The 25554-nt window shown below is 38.6% G+C and overlaps 1 protein-coding gene across 2 annotated transcripts in view; it reads left to right on the forward strand.

Moving 5' to 3' along the window:
- LOC128693874 (uncharacterized) overlaps positions 1-25554 on the forward strand; it is a 475055-nt gene that overhangs the window by 36465 nt on the left and 413036 nt on the right. For both annotated transcript variants that reach the window (XM_070090862.1, XM_070090861.1), the window contains exons 3-5: positions 13017-13496; positions 18563-18811; positions 20547-24680. In XM_070090862.1, coding sequence (XP_069946963.1) covers positions 13017-13496; positions 18563-18811; positions 20547-24680 — 4863 coding nt within the window. The remainder of the gene's footprint in view (positions 1-13016; positions 13497-18562; positions 18812-20546; positions 24681-25554) is intronic.

Below are 25554 nucleotides of genomic sequence, written 5' to 3' on the forward strand. Positions count from 1 at the left end.
AAATGCTGTAAAGAGTTTTTATGAGGATAGTGAGGCTCAGGTTAGGGTGTGTAGAAGAGAGGAGACTACTTCCCGGTAAAAGTAGGTCTTAGACAGGGATGTGTAATGTCACCATGGTTGTTTAATATATTTATAGATGGGGTTGTAAAGGAAGTAAATGCTAGGGTGTTCGGGAGAGGGGTGGGATTAAATTTTGGGGAATCAAATTCAAAATGGGAATTGACACAGTTACTTTTTGCTGATGATACTGTGCTTATGGGAGATTCTAAAGAAAAATTGCAAAGGTTAGTGGATGAGTTTGGGAATGTGTGTAAAGGTAGAAAGTTGAAAGTGAACATAGAAAAGAGTAAGGTGATGAGGGTGTCAAATGATTTAGATAAAGAAAAATTGGATATCAAATTGGGGAGGAGGAGTATGGAAGAAGTGAATGTTTTCAGATACTTGGGAGTTGACGTGTCGGCGGATGGATTTATGAAGGATGAGGTTAATCATAGAATTGATGAGGGAAAAAAGGTGAGTGGTGCGTTGAGGTATACGTGGAGTCAAAAAACGTTATCTATGGAGGCAAAGAAGGGAATGTATGAAAGTATAGTAGTACCAACACTCCTATATGGGTGTGAAGCTTGGATGGTAAATGCAGCAGCGAGGAGACGGTTGGAGGCAGTGGAGATGTCCTGTTTAAGGGCAATGTGTGGTGTAAATATTATGCAGAAAATTCGGAGTGTGGAAATTAGGAGAAGGTGTGGAGTTAATAAAAGTATTAGTCAGAGGGCAGAAGAGGGGTTGTTGAGGTGGTTTGGTCATTTAGAGAGAATGGATCAAAGTAGAATGACATGGAAAGTATATAAATCTATAGGGGAAGGAAGGCGGGGTAGGGGTCGTCCTCGAAAGGGTTGGAGAGAGGGGGTAAAGGAGGTTTTGTGGGCAAGGGGCTTGGACTTCCAGCAAGCGTGCGTGAGCGTGTTAGATAGGAGTGAATGGAGACGAATGGTACTTGGGACCTGACGATCTGTTGGAGTGTGAGCAGGGTAATATTTAGTGAAGGGATTCAGGGAAACCGGTTATTTTCATATAGTCGGACTTGAGTCCTGGAAATGGGAAGTACAATGCCTGCACTTTAAAGGAGGGGTTTGGGATATTGGCAGTTTGGAGGGATATGTTGTGTGTCTTTATATGTGTATGCTTCTGGACTGTTGTATTCTGAGCACCTCTGCAAAAACAGTGATAATGTGCGAGTGTGGTGAAAGTGTTGAATGATGATGAAAGTATTTTCTTTTTGGGGATTTTCTTTCTTTTTTTTGGGTCACCCTGCCTCGGTGGGAAACGGCCGACTTGTTGAAAAAAAAATACAGTGGACCCCCGGTTAACGATTTTAATCCGTGCAAGAGGGGTAATTGTTATGCGAAATAATCGTTATGTGAATGAATTTTCCCCATAAGAAATAATGGAAATAAAATTAATCCGTGCAAGACACCCAAAAGTATGAAAAAAAAAGTTTTTTACCACATGAAATGTTAATTTTAATACACACAAACTGAAAAAGGCATGCACACTTACATGACACTTACTTTTATTGAAGATCTGGTGATGATTGATGGGATGGGAGGAGGGGAGAGCATTATCTTCTTACTGTTTAGAAGGGGAATCCCCTTCCATTAGGACTTGAGGTAGCAAGTCCTTTTCCGAGGTTACTTCCCTTCTTCTTTTAATGCCACTAGGACCAGCTTGAGAGTCACTGGACCTCTGTCGCACAACAAATCTGTCCATAGAGCTCTGTACCTCCCGTTCCTTTACGATTTGTCTAAAATGGGCCACAACATTGTCATTGAAATAGTCACCAGCACGGCTTGCAACAGCTGTGTCAGGGTGATTTTCATCCATAAAGGTTTGCAGTTCAACCCACTGTGCACACATTTCCTTAATCTTTGAAGTAGGCACAATGGATTCCACAACTGGCATAGGCTTCTCAGGGTTAGCCCCAAACCCTTCAAAATCTTTCTTAATTTCCATACTAATTCTCACCCTTTTTACCACAGGGTTGGCACTAGAAGCTTTCTTGGGGCCCATGGTCACTTATTTTCCAGAAACACCACCGAAAACACTGTAATAATACGAAATATTCCGAGTGTATGCTTGGATGTTAGCGCGGAGGCTGCCTGGTAAACAATGGCACGGGCGGCACATGTGAGGCTGGGTGAGGGCGCACATTGGACGCGTCTCGGACGAAAATCGGTGAGCGGGTTTTTAATCGGTATGCGCGGCAAAAATTTTGCGATTAAAGTAAGCGGTATGCGAAATAATCGCTATGTGATGCCATCGTTATGCGGGGGTCCACTGTATATATATATATATATATATATATATATATATATATATATATATATATATATATATATATATATATACAGTGGACCCCCGCATAACGATGGCATCACATAGCGATTATTTCGCATACCGCTTACTTTAATTGCAAAAATTTTGCCTCGCATACCGCTTAAAAACCCGCTTACCGATTTTCGTCCGAGACGCTTCCAATGTGCGGCCTGAGCCACGCTCACATGTTCCGCCGGTGGCATTGTTTACCAGCCAGCCTCCGCAATAACATCCAAGCATACAATCGGAATATTTCGTATTATTACAGTGTTTTCGGTGCTGTTTCTGGAAAATAAGTGACCATGGGCCCCAAGAAAGCTTCTAGTGCCAACCCTGTGGTAAAAAGGGTGAGAATTAGTATGGAAATTAAGAAAGATTTTGAAGGGATTGGGGCTAACCCTGAGAAGCCTATGCCAGTTGTGGAATCCATTGTGCCTACTTCAAAAATTAAGGAAATGTGTGCACAGTGGGTTGAACTGCAAACCTTTATGGATGAAAATCACCCTGACACAGCTGTTGCAAGCCGTGCTGGTGACTATTTCAATGACAATGTTGTGGCCCATTTTAGACAAATCGTAAAGGAACGGGAGGTACAGAGCTCTATGGACAGATTTGTTGTGCGACAGAGGTCCAGTGACTCTCAAGCTGGTCCTAGTGGCATTAAAAGAAGAAGGGAAGTAACCCCGGAAAAGGACTTGCTACCTCAAGTCCTAATGGAAGGGGATTCCCCTTCTAAACAGTAAGAAGATAATGCTCTCCCCTCCTCCCATCCCATCAATCATCACCAGATCTTCAATAAAAGTAAGTGTCATGTAAGTGTGCATGCCTTTTTCAGTTTGTGTGTATTAAAATTAACATTTCATGTGGTAAAAAAAATTTTTTTTCATACTTTTGGGTGTCTTGCACGGATTAATTTTATTTCCATTATTTCTTATGGGGAAAATTCATTCACATAACGATTATTTCGCATAACGATTACCCCTCTTGCACGGATTAAAATCGTTAACCGGGGGTCCACTGTATATATATATATATATACATATATATATACATATATATATATACATATATATATATACATATATATATACATATATATATACAGTGGACCCCCGCATAGCGACCTTAATCCGTGCAAGAGGGCTGGCTGTTATGCGAAATGTTCGGTATGTGAATGAATTTTCCCCATAAGAAATAATGGAAATAAAATTAATCCGTGCAAGACACCCAAAAGTATGAAAAAAAAAAATTTTTACCACAAAAAAATGTTAATTTTAGTACACACAAACTGAAAAAGGCATGCACAATTACATGACACTTACTTTTATTGAAGATCTGGTGATGATTGATGGGATGGGAGGAGGGGAGAGAGAGTGTTAGTGTTTAGAAAGGGAATCCCCTTCCATTAAGACTTGAGGAGGCAAGTCCTTTTCTGGGGTTACTTCCCTTCTTCTTTTAATGCCACTAGGACCAGCTTCAGAGTCACTGGACTTCTTTCGCACAACATATCTGTCCATAGTGGCCTGTACCTCTCGTTCCTTTATGATTTGTCTAAAGTGGTTCACAACATTGTCATTGTAACAGTCACCAGCACGGCTTGCAATAGCTGTGTGAGGGTGATTTTCATCAAAAAAGGTTTGCACTTCAAGCCATTTTGCACACATTTCCTTAATCTTTGAAGTAGGCAATTCCTTCAATTTCTCTCTCCCCTCCTTTGAACCAGTTTCCCCAGGTCTGGCCTCTTGCTCTTGAAGTTGATCTATCAGCTCATCAGTGGTTAGTTCTTCATTGTCCTCCTCCACCAACTCTTCCACATCATCCCCACTAACCTCCAACCCCAAGGACTTCCCCAATGCCACAATTGATTCCTCAACTGGTATACTCCTCTCAGGGTTAGCCTCAAACCCTTCAAAATCCCTTTTGTCTACACATTCTGGCCACAGTTTCTTCCAAGCAGAGTTCAAGGTTCTCTTAGTCACTCCCTCCCAAGCCTTACCTATAAGGTTTACACAATTGAGGATATTAAAGTGATCCTTCCAAAACTCTTTTAGAGTCAATCGAGTGTCTGTGGTCACTTCAAAGCACTTTTGAAACAGAGCTTTTGTGTACAGTTTCTTGAAGTTGGAAATGACCTGCTGGTCCATGGGCTGCAGGAGAGGAGTGGTATTAGGAGGCAAAAACTTCACCTTAATGAAGCTCATGTCCCCATAAAGTCGCTCTGCCACGTCTGTAGGATGACCAGGGGCATTGTCTAACACCAGGAGGCACTTAAGTTCTAATTTCTTTTCAGTTAGGTAATCTTTGACATTGGGGGCAAATGCATGGTGTAACCAGTTATAGAAAAAGTCCCTAGTGACCCATGCCTTACTGTTTGATCTCCACAGCACACACAAATTATCCTTGAGGACATTCTTTTGCCTGAACGCTCTGGGAGTTTCAGAGTGATACACTAATAAAGGCTTAACTTTGCAATCACCACTAGCATTGGCACACATCAACAAAGTAAGCCTGTCTTTCATAGGCTTATGTCCTGGGAGTGCCTTTTCCTCCTGAGTAATGTAGGTCCTGCTTGGCATTTTCTTCCAGAACAGGCCTGTTTCATCACAATTAAACACTTGTTCAGGTTTCAGTCCTTCAGTTTCTATGTACTCCTTGAATTCCTGCACATATTTTTCAGCCGCTTTGTGGTCCGAACTGGCAGCCTCACCATGCCGTATCACACTATGTATGCCACTACGCTTCTTAAATCTCTCAAACCAACCTTTGCTGCCCTTAAATTCACTCACATCATCACTAGTTGCAGGCCTTTTTTTAATTAAATCCTCATGCAACTTCCTAGCCTTTTCACATATGATCGCTTGAGAGACGCTATCTCCTGCTAGCTGTTTTTCATTTATCCACACCAATAAGAGTCTCTCAACATCTTCCATCACTTGCGATCTTTGTTTCGAAAACACAGTTAAACCTTTGGCAAGAACAGCTTCCTTGATTGCCGTTTTCTTGGCCACAATAGAAGAGATGGTTGATTTGGGTTTCTTGTACAACCTGACCAGGTCGGTGATACGCACTCCACTTTCATACTTATCAATGATCTCTTTCTTCATTTCTATAGGAATTCTAACCCTTATTGCTGTAGGGTTGGAACTAGAAGCTTTCTTGGGGCCCATGGTCACTTATTTTCCAGAAACAGCACCGAAAACACTCTAATAATACGAAATATTCCGATTGTATGCTTGAATGTTACCGCGGAGGCTGGCTGGTAAACAATGCCACCGGCGGAACATATGAGGCTGGCTCAGGCCGCACATTGGACGCATCTCGGACGAAGGCCGCTGAGCGGGTTTTTGGGCGGTATGCGGGGCAAAATTTTAGCTATCAAAGCGTCCGCTATGCGGATTGTCCGTTATGCAAGGCGTCCGTTATGCGGGGGTCCACTGTATATATATATATATATATATATATATATATATATATATATATATATATATATATATATATACACATACCTACATACCTACATACATACATATATATACATACATACATACATACACAGTGGACCCTCGACTAACGCTATTAATCCGTTTCTGAGAGCTCATCGTTAGTCAGAATAATCGTTAGTCAAGTTAATTTTCCCCATAAGTAATAATGGAAATCAAATTAATCCGTGCAAGACACCCAAAAGTATTGAAAAAAAAAATTTTAACACATGAAATATTAATTTTAATACACACAAACTGAAGAAGACATGCACAGTTACATGACACTTACCTTTATTGAAGATCTGGTGATGATTGATGGGATGGGAAGAGGGGAGTGTGTTGATGGTCTTAGTGTTTAGAAGGGGAATCCCCTTCCATTAGGACTTGAGGTGGCAAGTCCTTTTTCGGGGTTACATATAAATCTATAGGGGAAGGAAGGCGAGGTAGGGGTCGTCCTCGAAAGGGTTGGAGAGAGGGGGTAAAGGAGGTTTTGTGGGCAAGGGGCTTGGACTTCCAGCAAGCGTGCGTGAGCGTGTTAGATAGGAGTGAATGGAGACGAATGGTACTTGGGACCTGACGATCTGTTGGAGTGTGAGCAGGGTAATATTTAGTGAAGGGATTCAGGGAAACTGGTTATTTTCATATAGTCGGACTTGAGTCCTGGAAATGGGAAGCACAATGTCTGCACTTTAAAGGAGGGGTTTGGGATATTGGCAGTTTGGAGGGATATGTTGTGTATCTTTATACGTATATGCTTCTAAACTGTTGTATTCTGAGCACCTCTGCAAAAACATTGATTATGTGTGAGTGTGGTGAAAAGTGTTGAATGATGATGAAAGCATTTTCTTTTTGTGGATTTTCTTTTGTTTTTGGGTCACCCTGCCTCGGTGGGAGACGGCCAACTTGTTGAAGGAAATATATATGTGTATATATATATATATATATATATATATATATATATATATATATATATATATATATATATATATATATATATATATATATATATCTTTCTTTCAACACACCGGCCGTATCCCACCGAGGCGGGGTGGCCCAAAAGGAAAAACGAAAGTTTCTCCTTTTAAATTTAGTAATATATACAGGAGAAGAGGTTACTAGCCCCTTGCTCCCGGCATTTTAGTCGCCTCTTACAACACGCATGGCTTACGGAGGAAGAATTCTGTTCCACTTCCCCATGGAGATAAGAGGAAATAAACAAGAATAAGAACTAGAAAGAAAATAGAAGAAAACCCAGAGGGGTGTGTATATATGTGCTTGTACATGTATGTGTAGTGTGACCTAAGTGTAAGTAGAAGTAGCAAGACGTACCTGAAATCTTGCATGTTCATGAGACAGAAAAAAGGACACCAGCAATCCTACCATCATGCAAAACAGTTACAGGTTTTTGTTTCACAGTCATCTGGCAGGACGGTAGTACTTCCCTGGGTGGTTGCTGTCTACCAACCTACTACCTATAATATATATATATATATATATAAATATAATCTTTCTTTCAACACACCGGCTGTATCCCACTGAGGCGGGGTGGCCCAAAAGGAAAAACGAAAGTTTCTCCTTTTACATTTAGTAATATATACAGGAGAAGGGGTTACTAGCTCCTTGCTCCCGGCATTTTAGTCGCCTCTTACAACACGCATGGCTTACGGAGGAAGAATTCTGTTCCACTTCCCCATGGAGATATATATATATATATATATATATATATATATATATATATATATTATATATATATAAAATATATATATAAAATCCCCAAAAAGAAAATACTTTCATCATCATTCAACTCTTTAACCTCACTCACACATAATCACTCTCTTTTGTCCCCTTTGCCTTAATACACAGGAACTATGCACACTCTGCCAATCCCTAGGTACCTTACCCTTGCTCCCGGCATTTTAGTTGCCTCTTACAACACGCATGGCTTACGGAGGAAGAATTCTGTTCCACTTCCCCATGGAGATATATATATATATATATATATATATATATATATATATATATATATATATATATATATATATATATATAAAATATATATATAAAATCCCCAAAAAGAAAATACTTTCATCATCATTCAACTCTTTAACCTCACTCACACATAATCACTCTCTTTTGTCCCCTTTGCCTTAATACAAAGGAACTATGCACACTCTGCCAATCCCTAGGTACCTTACCCTCTTCCATACATTTATTAACCCTTTCAGGGTTGGTGCCATACTAGTACGGCTTGCACGCCAGGGTTGGTGCCACACTCTGGTGGCCTGGTGGTTAACGCTCTCGCTTCACACGGCGAGGGCCTGGGTTCGATTCCCAGCCAGAGTAGAAACATTGGACGTGTTTCTTTCAACCTGTTGTCTATGTTCCCCATCAGTAAAATGGGTACCTGGGTGTTAGTCGACTGGTGTGGGTCGCATCCTGGGACACTGACCTAAGGAGGCCTGGTCACAGACCGGGCCGCACGGGCGTTGACCCCCGGAACTCTCTCCAGGTAAACTCCAGGTAAACACTAGTACGCATAAATTCTAGCACCTTCAAATCTAGTGAGAGAAAGCTGGTAGGCCTACATATGAAAGAATGGGCCTATGTGGTCAGTGTGCGCAGTCTAAAAAAATCCTGCAGCACAGTGCATAATGAGAAAAAAAACTCTGACTATGCTTTTGGTTTAAATCAGCGAATTTGCAGTGTATTTTCGTATGCTATTATGGTTGTATTCTAGTTTTTGTGGTGTCTTAATTTTCATATTGTAAGTATTTTATACCTTTCTTGCACAACTTGTCAGACGCTGTAACATCGTGGAATCTTTGTTTAGAGGACATCTACAAGACCTTCTTCATGGCTATTACAACTAACCCATCCCTTTGGGTAGGACAATCTTTGTTCAGAGGACATCTACAAGACCTTCTTCATGGCTATTACAAGTAACCCATCCCTTTGGTTAGGACCTATTTCCACTGGGGAATCCCGCCTACCAGTGACTATGCCCTCGTCTGCTACACGTCCCTATCCACTGACGCCTATGTAACTGCCAGCCTCCTTGCCTTTGCTCCAGATTCTCCACCACCATGATGCTGTGAACACTAACTCCAAGGCTGAGGGACTGATTACCTCATCTTTTATATATAGTTCTACTGTCTTCTAATTATATCCTAGAATATGTATTGATAAAGCAACTGGATGGCAAAACGTCTACAATGAAGTTATCCAGATGTTGCACATGTGTCTTAACTTTCATATTGTCAGTATTTTATACCTTTCTTGCACATTATTTATGTTGTTTATTATGTCATATTAGTTCAATTGTGATAGACAAATAAGCTGTAGAGTTGATATTAGCGTTATATTGAAGTATTTTCTCCTGCCTCCCGAGAGCCAGGAATTCCCCTGGAACGGATTAATGGCATTTCAGTTAATTTCAATGAGGAAAATTTATTTGATACACAAACAAATTGAGTTACAAGCCCAGTCACAGAACGAATTAAACTCGTAAGTCAAGGTGCCACTGTGTGTGTGGGGGGTATAGTTCCTCGATAATGTGAGAAGTCATGAAAGCGCTTGGAATTTCCCTGTTCTTTCACAGTGGTTGTTTTGCATATCTTGATATCATCTGTTTACTCTGATCTTATTGCATATTTAAAGTTTATAATGACAGCAGTTTTCTAAACTATTAATAGATAAGATGTTGATGGATATAGTTGTGGATGTACATATTTTTAGAGGAGTAACAGAATTTTGTCATTGGGTAAGAGAAAAGTGAAAGTAAATGAAATAAGGAAGAGACAGTTGACCCTTTCACTGTCCATCACATAGATCTACATCAGTGGTTCCCAAACTTTTTCAGGCTGCTGCTCCCCTGGATCCCAGGTCATATCCCAGGCACTTCCCCACACACACACACCTCTTTCTTGGTATTAGGTGTACTGTGAATTCAAAATAACAACTAATCTAATACTGTATTTCACAAATAAAAATTTACATAAGGCAGTATGAAAGGGTAAATTTACATCTCATCTGTAATTACATTGTCTTCACAGTTTTAATGAGATGGATATTCTTGGTGCAGGGACATCAGATTCTCAGTATCAGGCTTGAAGGTACTAGGAAGAAGTGTTAGATCCCCACATTTAGTAATTCTCAGTCTGTTTCTTTGCTTGGAAGGAAGCTTGGTGCTGCACTGAAGTCTCACTCTACTAAATGTGATGTTGGGAAGGCAATAAAGTACATTTTGACTTGGTTCCACAGTGCAGGGTAGCAGTCAGAATTTTTTTTTTTAACCAAAAACCTTTATATTATTTTTTGAACTTTGGCCTCATTTCGGTGTCATTTTGGAGTGAAATCAGTTCGTCCTTCACCATTCCTCTTTCTTCATTGCTGACATCTAGGAATGGATTGATCACTCAGTATGGTATTTTAACCCCTTGTCTGTTGCAACCCCAAATCCTGAGGTATCTCCTGGTGTCGCAAAATTTTGGAAAAAAATTATTATTTCTTATGAAATGATAGAGAATCTTTTCTCGATTGTAATGACACCAAAAGAACGAAATATTACACCAAAAGAACAAAATATGACAGAAAACTAACGGAATTACGCTTTCGCGAAGTTAGCGACCTTGGCGATATTTATGAATCGGCGATTTCGCCCACTTTGAGCCCTATTTTCTGCTAATTCCATTGTTCCAGTTGACCAAACTCATAGCTATTTCTTTAGAACTCCATTTTTTCTATTGATTGAGTACAAGAAACTGCCCATTTACCGATTTCAACTACCCAATAACGTTGTCAGAAATTTGCAATTTGGTCAATATCATGAAAATTAAAAAATATGACAATTTTCAAATAGGGTCCAGAATGAACAATGCAGACATTCCTGGCTCTAAAATAACATTTTCTTTGTTCATCAGTCATGTCTCCAGGCCCCTCTGATATTACTAATGCTTTCTGTTCTGAATTTTTATTCAAACAAAAAATAGAAGATTTGCTGTTATGCAGACTACTGCAATATTGTAATAATTGTATAAATAATGTCAACCCATTCATGACTGCATATTAGAATGGCTACTTGGACATTTATTGGAAAATAACATAATTTGTTAACTTTTTAACATCGGCAAAAATCAAACATTTCCCCTACTTTGAGCTTCATTTCAAGATTCTTTTCATAGTAAAACCAATCAAAATCACCTCAATTTCTATAATATGTTTTCTATTCTGTTAAATGAGACCAAGAAAACAAGAATACAACCATAAATACTATACGAAAATAAACCACAGAGTCAACATTTTAATTAAAAAAATGGTCGGAGTTTTTTTTTTCTCATGCACTGCGTGCTGCAGGATTTTTTTTATATAGTGCACACTGACCACACAGGCCCATTCTTTCACATGTGGGCCTACCAGCTTTCTCCTGCTTGATTTGAAACCGCTAGAATTTATATGAGTATATATACACCAAAAACGGTGGCTCATAAGATGTATATATGCAACCAAAACAGTCACAGGGTTAAGCATAAAAAAAATCCTGAAATTTGTCAGACATCTATGCTGCTCATTTAGGTGTGCACAATTCTCTTTCCCTTCTCCAATTCAGAGAGGCTCAGAAACTGGAAGAGCTCAAAAAGGGCTAAGTTGCTTTTGAATAACTGTAATCTGAACAGAAAAGTGGAAAGGGCTGATTTGACTTTGATAAGAGTGACTTCATTTCCTTGCATTTGCAAATTAACTTCGTTGAACTTTTATGTTTCTTAGCTAATCATGTAGAACAGAATTGGGGTCTTGAAAGACTTCAACAGTGCTTTAGAAAGTGAATAGAAATGTCCCAGGAAGTTTCACCTTTGACAGCCATCTAACTTCTTTGTGGTGCTGCCCCCATACTGCCCCCTTTTTCCTGAACACATCCCTCCTGTGTCTTTCCACCGTCCCCTGTGGGGTGGTACCACCCACTTTGGGAATCACTGATTTACATTATTGATGCCAGGGTCCCCTCACGTAGATCTACATCTTGAGTTCAGCTCATTCACCTAAGCTGAGAGTGGTAAATTTTTGCCTAATTATGAGAGAATGGATCTGTGCAGTGTGCATAGTGTTAAAAGAAATCCTGCCCCATGCAGTGCATGATGGAAAAAACAAAATTCTGACCTGTTTGGTTTAAAATAGTGAATTTGAGGTGTTTTCCAGGATGGTTTTATTGGCTGTTTATTGGTGTCATTTGATAGAATGGAAAACATACTATTGAACTGGTTGGATGAGAAGTAGCTTGAAATTGCTCTCAAAGTAGTGGAAATGTTAAATTTTTGACAATTTTCTTGAGAATGAGTAAAGCTCCCTTACACCCTATTGTCTGTTTTATGGGTTTTTACTAGGTCTGATTCAATTATTGGGATGTCATAAACCATGCCTTATCATTCCTGGTTATATATTATTATCTGAGAAATAGGGTAAATCGGATATTTTTGTATGTGTGACAATGAATTCAGAATGAAAGGCAAGTGTAATATAGGAGAGGTCTGGGAGTGTGATTAATGGACATAGGAAATATTGCAGTGCCTGGAATATCTACGTTGTTTATTTTGGACTTTTTAAATTTGAATTTGTATAAAATAGTTTTGATAATCAAATGGGCAGTTTCTTGTGCTCAGTCGATAGAATGGAAGGCGTACTAGCGAGATACCTAAGAATTCGGTTGAAATAAGCAATGAAATTGGCTTAAAATAGAACTTAAATTTTCCATCAAATTTTTTGGTGTCATTACCTTTAGGACAGTGAAGGCAGGATGACGTGAGATTGTTTTGAGAATTCAGTGCTAGAGTGTACAGCAAAGGTTTGTTGTTATAGGAGAGTAGGTGCAGGTGGGAGAAGGAAGGGTTTGTTGAATGATTAGTCTGAGAGAATGCCACCTTTGCACCTTTTATAACATTTTTAGTATATTAAAAATAGAACTAGGCATTAAAAAGAAATAAAAAAGTAAAATACACATACACTGGTCGGAGAGCTGGTTGTAAATCTGAGCGATCGTTAAACAGATAGGTCGTAAAGTGAGGAGTACCTGTATACCATACTTACATTCATTGCTTTATATTCTAAGTCTTCTTATCAACTTGAAAACATTTAAATGTGTTCTATCTATTAATTGATGTTAATTTTCAGGATATGATGTTGAGTGAGGATGAGGAGGAGAGTGCCACACTGGCTGAGCCCATGACACTTGAAGGGGCAAAACAGTTAGCACAGACATCTGTTGTGGTGCCAGCTACAACTCCAACTCCTCCAGCAGCCTCCTTGGCATCAGTATCCCCACCACCACATCCTCTTGTTGCTCCTCCACTCACATCTCCTCACCACTCATCTCATCATCACCACCATCACCACCACCACCACCATCTGACGTCTCCTCCACCCCCACCACCACCTCCCCCACACCACCATCACCACCACTTAACTTCACCACCACCACCACCACCACACCACCTCGCCTCACCACCACCACCACACCACCATCCCCATATAACACCCCCACTCCCTCACCATCATCACATGTGGGGGCCTCCTTCAGTTGCCCATGAAGAGGATGAGGAAGAAGAGGAGCCACAGGATTTACCTTCAACTGTTGATATACAGGCTATTAGAGTGAGTTGTATTTTCTCTGTCAAAGGTATAGCTAAACCACATTTTGAAAACATTCAGAAGGTTTTTGATTGATTTTTAACACATCGGCCATTTCTCATCGAGGCAGGGTGACCCAAAAATAAAGCAAAAACCCAAAAAGAAAGAAAAAGCTTTCATCATCATTCAACACTTACTATCATTCATACATAATCACTGTCTTTGCAGAGGCTCTCAGATACGACAGTTTAGATGTCCCTCCACACTGCCCATATCCCAAACCCCTTCTTTAAAGTGCAGGCATTGTACTTCCCATTTTCAGGACTCAAGTACGGCTAACTGGTTTCCGTGAATCCCTTCACAAAATATTACCCTGCTCACACTCCAACAGTTCGTCAGGTCCCAAAAACCATTCGTCTCCATTCACTCCTATCTAACACTCACACACGCTTGCTGGAAGTCCATGCCCCTCACCCACAAAACCCCCTTTACCCCCTCCTTTATTCCCCTCAAGAATGACCCCTACCCCGCCTTCCTTCCCTTACAGATTTAATGATAATTCACATTCACTGAGAGTAAAAGGTAGATGGGATACAAGGAGAATAGAAGCATCAGGGAAGAGAGAGGTGAAGGTTTATAAACTAAAAGAGGAGGCAGTTAGGGTAAGATATAAACAGCTATTGGAGGATAGATGGGCTAATGAGAGCATAGGCAATGGGGTCGAAGAGGTATGGGGTAGGTTTAAAAATGTAGTGTTAGAGTGTTCAGCAGAAGTTTGTGGTTACAGGAAAGTGGGTGCAGGAGGGAAGAGGAGCGATTGGTGGAATGATGATGTAAAGAGAGTAGTAAGGGAGAAAAAGTTAGCATATGAGAAGTTTTTACAAAGTAGAAGTGATGCAAGGAGGGAAGAGTATATGGAGAAAAAGAGAGAAGTTAAGAGAGTGGTGAAGCAATGTAAAAAGAGAGCAAATGAGAGAGTGGGTGAGATGTTATCAACAAATTTTGTTGAAAATAAGAAAAAGTTTTGGAGTGAGATTAACAAGTTAAGAAAGCCTAGAGAACAAATGGATTTGTCAGTTAAAAATAGGAGAGGAGAGTTATTAAATGGAGAGTTAGAGGTATTGGGAAGATGGAAGGAATATTTTGAGGAATTGTTAAATGTTGATGAAGATAGGGAAGCTGTGATTTCGTGTATAGGGCAAGGAGGAATAACATCTTGTAGGAGTGAGGAAGAGCCAGTTGTGAGTGTGGGGGAAGTTCGTGAGGCAGTAGGTAAAATGAAAGGGGGTAAGGCAGCCGGGATTGATGGGATAAAGATAGAAATGTTAAAAGCAGGTGGGGATATAGTTTTGGAGTGGTTGGTGCAATTATTTAATAAATGTATGGAAGAGGGTAAGGTACCTAGGGATTGGCAGAGAGCATGCATAGTTCCTTCGTATAAAGGCAAAGGGGATAAAAGAGAGTGCAAAAATTATAGGGGGATAAGTCTGTTGAGTGTACCTGGTAAAGTGTATGGTAGAGTTATAATTGAAAGAATTAAGAGTAAGACGGAGAATAGGATAGCAGATGAACAAGGAGGCTTTAGGAAAGGTAGGGGGTGTGTGGACCAGGTGTTTACAGTGAAACATATAAGTGAACAGTATTTAGATAAGGCTAAAGAGGTCTTTGTGGCATTTATGGATTTGGAAAAGGCGTATGACAGGGTGGATAGGGGGGCAATGTGGCAGATGTTGCAAGTGTATGGTGTAGGAGGTAGGTTACTGAAAGCAGTGAAGAGTTTTTACGAGGATAGTGAGGCTCAAGTTAGAGTATGTAGGAAAGAGGGAAATTTTTTCCCAGTAAAAGTAGGCCTTAGACAAGGATGTGTGATGTCACCGTGGTTGTTTAATATATTTATAGATGGGGTTGTAAGAGAAGTAAATGCGAGGGTCTTGGCAAGAGGCGTGGAGTTAAAAGATAAAGAATCACACACAAAGTGGGAGTTGTCACAGCTGCTCTTTGCTGATGACACTGTGCTCTTGGGAGATTCTGAAGAGAAGTTGCAGAGATTGGTGGATGAATTTGGTAGGGTGTGCAAAAGAAGAAAATTAAAGGTGAATACAGGAAAGAGTAAGGTTATGAGGATAACAAAAAGATTAGGTGATGAAAGATTGAATATCAGATTGGAGGGAGAGAGTATGGAGGAGGTGAACATATTCAGATATTTGGGAGTGGACGTGTCAGCGGATGGGTCTATGAAAGATGAGGTGAATCATAGAATTGATGAGGGAAAAAGAGTGAGTGGTGCACTTAGGAGTCTGTGGAGACAAAGAACTTTGTCCTTGGAGGCAAAGAGGGGAATGTATGAGAGTATAGTTTTACCAACGCTCTTATATGGGTGTGAAGCGTGGGTGATGAATGTTGCAGCGAGGAGAAGGCTGGAGGCAGTGGAGATGTCATGTCTGAGGGCAATGTGTGGTGTGAATATAATGCAGAGAATTCGTAGTTTGGAAGTTAGGAGGAGGTGCGGGATTACCAAAACTGTTGTCCAGAGGGCTGAGGAAGGGTTGTTGAGGTGGTTCGGACATGTAGAGAGAATGGAGCGAAACAGAATGACTTCAAGAGTGTATCAGTCTGTAGTGGAAGGAAGGCGGGGTAGGGGTCGGCCTAGGAAGGGTTGGAGGGAGGGGGTAAAGGAGGTTTTGTGTGCGAGGGGCTTGGACTTCCAGCAGGCATGCGTGAGCGTGTTTGATAGGAGTGAATGGAGACAAATGGTTTTTAATACTTGACGTGCTGTTGGAGTGTGAGCAAAGTAACATTTATGAAGGGATTCAGGGAAACCGGCAGGCCGGACTTGAGTCCTGGAGATGGGAAGTACAGTGCCTGCACTCTGAAGGAGGGGTGTTAATGTTGCAGTTTAAAAACTGTAGTGTAAAGCACCCTTCTGGCAAGACAGTGATGGAGTGAATGATGGTGAAAGTTTTTCTTTTTCGGGCCACCCTGCCTTGGTGGGAATCGGCCGGTGTGATAATAAAAAAAAAATATTTATGGGTATTTAAAGTTTAATTCTTGAAAAACTTTATTGGATATATAATTGATATAGTACATGAGTATAATGTATACAATTTTCAATTAAGATATACACTAGGTAACTTAATCTGCTCTACCTGAATCTAAGACTATTTAAGTAATTCACTAAAAACCCACACTTATAAGAGGAACCTCATGACAGTGTTTTGGTCTGTCCTTGGCCATTTTTATTGGTGACTTGACAGTGGTCAAGGATGGCCCAGTCATCTTAAGGTTCCAGTCAGATTAAATTAAGATAAAAATTACCGTATGTCGTGTGTAATATGCTATTGCCAGTGTTCAATAATTGATTTTCCATGTTACTATACATTTCTTTCTGATCCTTCTGTATCTGCTTCTCTTGGGAATTGTTCTCTACCAAGAGTTCATTGATATCTTCCTCCATGTCTTCTAATATCATACTTCTTGTTCTGTGTATGGAGTGAGTAGAATTTTTTTTTTTTTTTTTGCTTCTTAGGGTACTAAATGTCCTTTTGTTCCCAATGCTCTAAATTTGTCAGCTGACATTATTACTCTCAGGTCTTTCACATGTTCCTTTCATTCTCTTTGATGATCCTCTTGGGTTTTGTATATAGGATCTCTTTTGAGTTCTTCATTTTTTCCATATCTACGTAGCTGGAACTTATCACCATTGAATGTCATGTTGCTTTCCACTCCACACTGGAAAAGCCTGCTTATATCTTCCTGCAGTTTTTTAGTTTATTTTATGGAGAAGACTATGCTTATTTTGGTGTTATCTTCAGATGTTGATACAAAACTGTGATAGGTGTTTTTATGTCAGGTATGAGGATAAGAAACATTAGAGGCACCAGGATAGTGCTTTGTGGTGTTGAGTTTTTTACCTCACTAATGCTGGATTTTACTCTGTTTAATACTGCTCTTTGTTTTATGTGTCAGTTGAAAATCTATCTTCCTACTGTCCCTGTTATGCCTGTAGCCCTCATTTTGCTAAGCCTTAGCAAAAACCTTGTATACCACACTTGAGTTTTGGTTTTCTTCCTGCACCTCTGCAATTCTCTCAGTGGTTTAGCAGTTGGGACAAGCATGGTCTGGCTCTATATCCATGCTGGTATGGGTTGTGCAAACTGTGTTCCATAAAATTAGTTATTTGGCATCTCATGGCTATTGAAGACTTTTATAATGTGGGATGGTAGGACTACTGGTCTGAATTTTTTTCTAGCACTTTATTGCCTCACTTATGCAAAGGAGCTGTGTCTGCATATTTTAAGGTCTCTGGTATTTCACCTAGCTCTTAAGTTCTTTCCCCAAATAGTTCCAGGTGCTTGTGCTAGTGGTACTTTGCACTTTCTTATAAATAAGGAATTCCATGAATCTGGTCCAGATACTGAATAAGCAGGTATGTTTTTAATTTTTTTTTATTTGGGACTAGTGTTTAAATCAGTTATTTGGGCTGCATGGCCTTCAGATAAAATTAAAAAAAATTACTGCGTACTCCACCTTGCTTTCATTTAGTGATGTACTAAATATCAACTCGTACTGGTCTTTTAGGATTTCGCTCATTTCATGTATATAGTCTCTGTTTGAACCTTCTATGATTAATAGTCCAATTTTACAAATAGGTCTTACCTTGTTTTTTGCATATGTATAGAAATATTTGGGGTTTCTTGCAATATCCTAAATGGCTTTTAGTTCACTTTGTGCTCCTGTCTGGTACAGCATCTTAAGTTCTTGTTCTGTCTCGGTGATTTCTCCGGTAAGATCTGTTTTGTTGTGATGTGTAAAATGCACTTTTAATTAAATAGGCACAGTATTTCATTCAGGATGATCGTTTAATTCAGGAAAGCTTTGTAAAAGTAACAAACCAATGTTGCACCTAGAGTACCTTTATACTGTACAAGGGTTCCTTATTTTTACAGATTTTATTATTCATTGTTATACAAGAAGTTAGCACATTAAATCTATGTTGGATATAGAGGTAATTAAGGCACAGTATTGTTTTATATGAAACTCTTCTTCCCAGTTAGGAAGATCTGCTTAATGATTATTTCAATCCTGTTCAGGACTCTCCGTCCCCCGATCATTCTAAAGGCCAGTTGGTGACAATAAATGAGAACTGGGACAGTGTTGAGGATCAAGATCAAGGTGATGAAGACTCTGATGCCTATGATTCTGATACTGATGGTTCAGAATCTGATTCAGATTCAAGACTTAGCTCCAGGTCACGCTCAGCATCGAGGGAAAGTATCAAATCACGTTCTGTGTCAAGGTCCCCTTCGCCAACAAACTCCAAATCAGATAGTGGGAGCCAGGTAATTTGCTTTTGATACACAATATGTTCTTAGTCAGTCTTAGTTTAGTTATACTTCCTTCTGCACACTCACACTGTCATGAGATGTCCCATTTTTTGAACTTTTTTTTATTTATACAGTGGACCCTCTAGTTTCAGCAGCATCGGCTTTAGTGAAATTTGACTTTCGGCAAGTTTTTTTTGGCAAAATTTGGCCTCGAGTTTCGTGATTAGACTCGTGATTTGGCGACCGTCCGGTACCCGCCCGCCCGTCACCGTGCACACCAAGTCAGTCTCCCACGCCATTCATGCTCAGTGTGCCATTGTTTACCAACACGTGACTATCACCCCACGGGTTCATACATAATAATCCATTGTTTTTTGTGATTGCAACTGCTAAATAAATCACCATGGGCCCAAGGAAAGCTAGTGCAAGGAAACTGCTGCCGAGGAGGAGGAAGAGAGATGGAGGAAGGTGCCTTCTTCAAAGATTAAGGACATTTGTGCAAGGTGGACTGAAGTGCAAACATTTATGGATGAACTTCACCCTAACAAAGCTGTTGCAGGTCGTATTGGCAACATGTACAATGACAGTGTTGTGTCTCACTTCAGACAAATCTTAAAGAAATGCCAGAAACAGAGCTCTCTGGACAGATATTTTGTGTGACAGGGGTTCAGTGGCTCTCAAGTTGTTCCCAGTGCCAGTGTCTTTAAAAAACAAAGAAGGGAAATAACCCCAGATAAGGACTTGGTACCTGAAGTCCTAATGGAAGGAGATTCTCCTTCCAAGCAATAGTGTACACCTTCCTCCTATCCCCTCCTCCCGTCTTCCATCCACCCAGAAGTATTCAGTAAAGGTAAGTGTAATGTTATTATTTTTTTAAATGCATGTACTTGATTTCTGATTGTTTTCAGTATGTAAATCTTTATTTAATTTGAAAAAAATATTTTATTTTAATATTTTTGGGTGTCTTGAACGGATTAATTTTATTTCCATTATTTCTTATGGGGGAAAATGGTTTCGAGTTGCGTGAATTTCGACTTTCGGCAGGCTCTCTGGAACGGATTATTCACGAAACTCGGAGGTCCACTGTAATCTTATTCATCTATGAGCTGCTTTTTTTTTATATGTAAACTTCCTTACCCCTTTTTATATCTTAATAGCAATGAAGATTTATCATAGTTCTTTATTTTTTCTTGTTCTTAAATTTTGTCAGGTTTATATTCATGAGATAAGTAAGACTTGTATTATAGTTATAGATTTGTGATGAATTTGCCAAATTACCACAGTGTGTTTGGTTCATCCTTAAGTGATGAATTAGTATTATTTCACAAGTATTAAGTCTTTGTTATGTGATTTATTGATTAACATTCCCTAATAAATATTATGGTTCATATTCACGTGTTGAGTTATCCAACGTTTCTTCATAAGTATTCTCGATTTACGCTTGTTATATCTTGAAAAGTTGAAATGAATGTTGCAGGCAATCCATTACTGTACATTATGAATATCAGTAAAATATTTGATAACAGTTTCACATGTACAGTAGTTAAGATTGCACAAAGGTTCAGAGAATTCTTTTATGCATATTTTTCCCTATATCACATAAGTATTTTATTACATTTAGTGTATTTTGTTATGATTGTATGTTAAAAATGCAGTATAAAGTGTAGGAAATGAGGGTTGTTTAGAGATATAAGCATTCTTTTATTTTAAAACCAAACATTTATCCTGATTGCTCAAATTTTACTTTCAGGATTCTGATTCAGATAGCTCAGATTGGAGTGATAGTAGCTCTTCTGCTTCTGATGATGACAGGAAAAAGGAGTATGAAGATGGTGATTCCAGCCCCATGAACAAACCATTGCCAAGGAGAAAACCACAGCTCACTGCACCAAAGCTAACATTGAGTGAAGGGTTTGGAACTGCTGTTAGGACAGATGGGAAAGCCAAGATTTTAATGCCAAGTTCCCCTTCATCCCCTATGCATAAATCATCTCAGCTTTTTGACAAGCATAAGCCATCACATTTATTCACTTCATCATCTTGTGATTCTATAGCAACTGTTGGATTTGGTGTTGGTAAAGTTACCAAAGTTCCTGTGCTAGAGGAGAAAAACTCTGGAAAATCAAGTATTTTCAGTGATGATGAGACTACTGATGGAATTGATAACGAGAAAAATAAAAATGTAAATAAAAGTGTACATTTGTCAAAAATAGATGAAGTTAAACAATTACTACCAGTGCCATTACCTAAAGGAAATGATGGTGGCTCAATTAGAATTGAGCAGACATCAGACAGTAACTTGCATGTAGTGAATGAAACACTTTGTACTGAAGTTAGAAGTTTAAGTGTTACGAATCCTGGTCTTGTAAGTGAGCCTAAGTCTGAAAACAGTGGATCAGTTGTTGAGGAAAATATCTCTAGATCTAAAGGTGTTGATGAAAGTAAACCCAGTGTACCTCTTCTTGGGTTAAAAGTAGAAGAAAATAGAACAATTTCTTTTCAGCCTTACAAAAGAGATAGTGTGTCACCGCCAGAGAGGAAGTGTGATATCACAGCCAAGTGGGAGGACAGTGATAAAGACAAAACTGAGGAAGGAAAAAATATGCCATTATCATTAGCAGAATTGGAAGAGAGAAGACGTGAAAAGGAATTGGAATTGAATCGTGAATTTGATCGCTTACTCTTCAGCACAAAAAATCTAAATTTACAGCAAAATGAGCAAAAGGCTTTAGTTTTGGGTAATGATTTATCAAAAATTCAAGAAAAAGTATCTAATGAATCTACAACCAAGTACAATAAAGTCTATGAATCCCCAAAATCTAGCAAAAATGTGAACACACTATCACCTCAAAGCACCAGTTGGCAGCTTGACAAAGTTTCTAGTCCAAGTAAGAAAGATACATCAGGTATTTCTGTTGATCACTGTACCCAGACTTTTCACATTGAGAATGTTATGGATACAAAAGATAACAACCATGATAAAACTAAAACAAAGCTAGAAAAGGATGTTTGGGATGAAAAAAGGAAAGAACTTTTGAAGACTGATGTTAAGTCAAATGAGGTTATTAAAGATATTCCAGAAAGAAAGGAAACTGAAAGAGAGATACGTGATTGTAATCCTGGAAGGACTTTAAATAAGGAAATAGCAACTGAAAGAAAGTTTAATAGAGAATCTTTGTTTGAAAATAAATCCAGTAGAGATATGAACAGTGAAAGAAATTTAAGTAAAGAATCAAATATTGACAAACGAATATCTAAGGACTTCAACCTTGAGAAGAATTCGAGTAAGGATGCTGCTCCAGACATCACTTCATTAAAAGAAATAAATTTTGACAAGTCTTTAAATAAAGAGTACAATTCAGAAAAAAAGCCGAATAAAATTTTATCTGAAAAGACGACAAAAGATGTAAGCTGTGAAAAGAAGCTCAGTAAAGAAAGTAATAATTTAACTAAAAAAAATTGTGAAGCTACTCTTGAGTGGAGGTCAACTAAGGAAATAAGTTATGATAAACCAGTGAAGGAAGTTAGTGTGGAACAGAAAGTTAGAAGAGATCTCTGTAAAGAAGGTCACCCAGAGAAAAAATGCTTAAAAGATAATGGTTCTGACAAAAAGATAAGAATTGAAGTGGTTGAAGAAAAAAAGCTAAAAGAGAGAGAGACAGAAAGGAGAGGTGGCAGAGATTCCTCTCTTGATAGAAGATCAAGTAAAGATCTTTCTCCTGAGAAGAGGAAAATCAAGGATGCCTCTGTAGAGAAGTCACACAGTATAGAAGCTCTTGATAGAAGGGCTAATGAGGATGCTGCCAGTGACAAAAAATCTAACAGAGAGTTTTCAGAAAATAAATCTCCTGTTGAATTATTTTGTGACAATATAGTGAGTAGAAATGATAATAATGGGAAGAAGTATGATAAAGATGGTACATCAGACAAGAAACCTGGAAAAAATACTGACAAGAAATTAAGTAAAGGAAATACTACAGAGAAGAAAACTAATAGGGACTCTAGTAAGGACTCTGTTTTGGAGAAGAAAAGTAAGTCTTTAACACTTGAGAAAAACAAAGAATTTGTTGTGGAGAAGAAAGTAATCAAAGATTCCACTCCTGAAAAGAAATCTGGAAAAGATGCTTCTCATGAAAGAAAACCAAGCAAAGAAAGAAAGCAAAGTAGCAAGGAGATGGGTTCAGAGAGGAAACAGACCAAAGAGGAAAATATTGATGAATCTGTCAAGGATTTTTCTGTGGAAAAGAAATCTAGTAAAACTTCATCTCCAGAAAAACGTAGTAGTAAGGATGCTCATGAAAAACGCTCAAGGAAAGAGTCTAATTCAGATAAAAGATTGAATAAAGACTTAATAAGTGAAAAAACAAATAAAGAAACGGCTCCAGACCAAAGATCTGATGCAGAATATATTTCTGAGATAAAATGTGACAGAGAACCTGGAGTAGAGGATAAAACCAAAGATCTGTTTTCTGAAAAGTTGGCAAGTAGAGATGTGACTCAAGAAAAGAAATCAAGGAAAGAATCCAGCTTTGAAAAGAAACAAAAGAAAGATTGCAGTTATGATAACTCTAGTAAGGAACAGTGTTTGCAAGGCAAATATGATACAGAACTTGGTGTAAAAAGAATTTCTATTGTTGAACCCCTTCTTGAAAAGAAAGCCTGTAGAGAACCAGGCTTTGATAAAAAAACAATGTCTGAGCTAAGTGCTGAAAAATTGCCAAACCCTGATCCAGGTTGTGAGAAGAAGATCATCATCAAAGAACTTGATTACATGAAAAGGCATAGCAAGGAGCATACTTTAGAGAAAAATTCTTTTTCCACTGAAAAATTAAACAAAGTCTATAACCAGGAGAAGAGTTTGAACAGAGGATCTGAGCAAAAGAAAAGATCAAGGAAAAAGAGTAAAAGGCTGATAGAAGAAAAGGCTGATGAGAGAAAAGGCAATCAAGAATTATACTCCACTGGAACTAGTTTAATAAAGGACTTGTCTGCTGATATTACAAGTAATAAAGACCTATCACCGAAACATAAAATCACTAGTAATGATAGTCTCTCTCCGAAACATAAAATAACTTCTAATAAAGATATCTCTCCGAAATATAAAAGCACAAGTAATAAAGACCTCTCGCCATTGCACAAAATCACAAGTAATAAGGATATCTCTCCAAAATATAAAGTCACGAGTAATAAAGATAATTCTACAAAACATAAAATTGCTAGTAGTAATAAAGACCAATCTCCAAAACATAAGACTGCAAGTAATAAAGATACATCTCCGAAGCATAAAGTTATAAATTGTAAAGAACTCTCTCCGAAACATAAAATCACTAGTAATAAAGACATTTCACCGAAACGTAAAGATCAAAATGAAAGATGTGCTGGTGATTCGAGTGAGAAGTCTAAAGCAAGCCGAATAAATAGATTATTTGAAAATCACAGTGAATTGTTAAAAGTGTCCAGCATTAGTTCAGTTGAATCACAAAAGCTTCTAGCAACAAATAACATAAACTATAATAGTGATGTTTTAAGCAGTATGATTAAGAAAGATGATAAAGAGGCTGTTAGAATAGATGTATCATTACCTGTGTGTACAAAAGGGAAAATAGACCCTGCAGAACAGAATGATAAGTTGAATCACAAAAGTGCTAGTGAAAAAGCTTTCTCTTGTGTCAGACCAACTATAGCAGATGTAGTGAAAGGTAGAGAAAGAAGAAAAAGTACAGACACAGAGAAGCTTAGTGGTAGTGATAAGCGAAAGAAAGGGGATACATACAGAGAAGACACATCAACAGATAGTGAAAGTTCAGAAGAACTTAATGAAAAAGTGGATTTGGACACTGAGCAAACTCAAACATTTTCTGTCAGTGAGAGCAATTTTAACCAGGTAAGCAGAGACAAATATTTCTTTGTTATAACATAAGCATTGGAAAAGGTGATGATAAAAGCTAATTTACATCTCATGATTTAATAATAATTGGGATCATATGTTTCAATTTAATCTCCATTGGGAAGCGGAACAGAATTCTTCCTCGGTAACCCATGTGTGTCGTAAGAGGCTACTAAAATGCCAGGAGCAAGGGATTAATAACCCCTTCTGAAGCATAAATTACTGAATGCAAAAATAAGAAATGTAGTTTATTCGGGTCACCCTGCCTTGGTGGGAGACAGCTGTTAATTTTTTTTTTTTTTATTTTGTAGTCCCTTCAAGAAGGCTGAGATTACCCTTTGTTTCGGTTGTATATATACGTCTTATGCGCCACTGTTTCGGACATATTTAAACGCATAAATTCTAGCGGCTTCAAATCAAGCAGGAGAAAGCTGGTAGGCCCACATGTGAGAAAATGGGTCTGTGGGGTCAGTGTGCACCACATAAAAAAAATCCTGCAGCACGCAGTGCATAATGAGAAAAAAAAAACTGACCGTTTTTTTGGATTAAAACGTCGACTTTGAGGTGTATTTTCGTATAGTATTTATCACTGTATTCTCGTTTTCATGGTTTCGTGTGATAAAATGGAAAACATATTACAGAAATAGAGATGATTTTGATTACTTTCTCAAAAACGACCTTGAAATTGAGCTCAAAGTAGCGGAAATGTTCGATTTTTACCAATGTTCAAGAGTAAGCAAATGACACCACACGTCCAATACATGTCAACTGGGGAGTCTAATATTCTTTCACTAGTGCACTGATATTATTTATACCATTTTTACAATAATGCAGTAGTCTGCATAACAGTAAATTTTGTATTTTTTGCATG

This window comes from Cherax quadricarinatus, chromosome 33, assembly GCF_038502225.1.
Source record: "Cherax quadricarinatus isolate ZL_2023a chromosome 33, ASM3850222v1, whole genome shotgun sequence".
In the NCBI taxonomy this organism is placed as follows: domain Eukaryota; kingdom Metazoa; phylum Arthropoda; class Malacostraca; order Decapoda; family Parastacidae; genus Cherax; species Cherax quadricarinatus.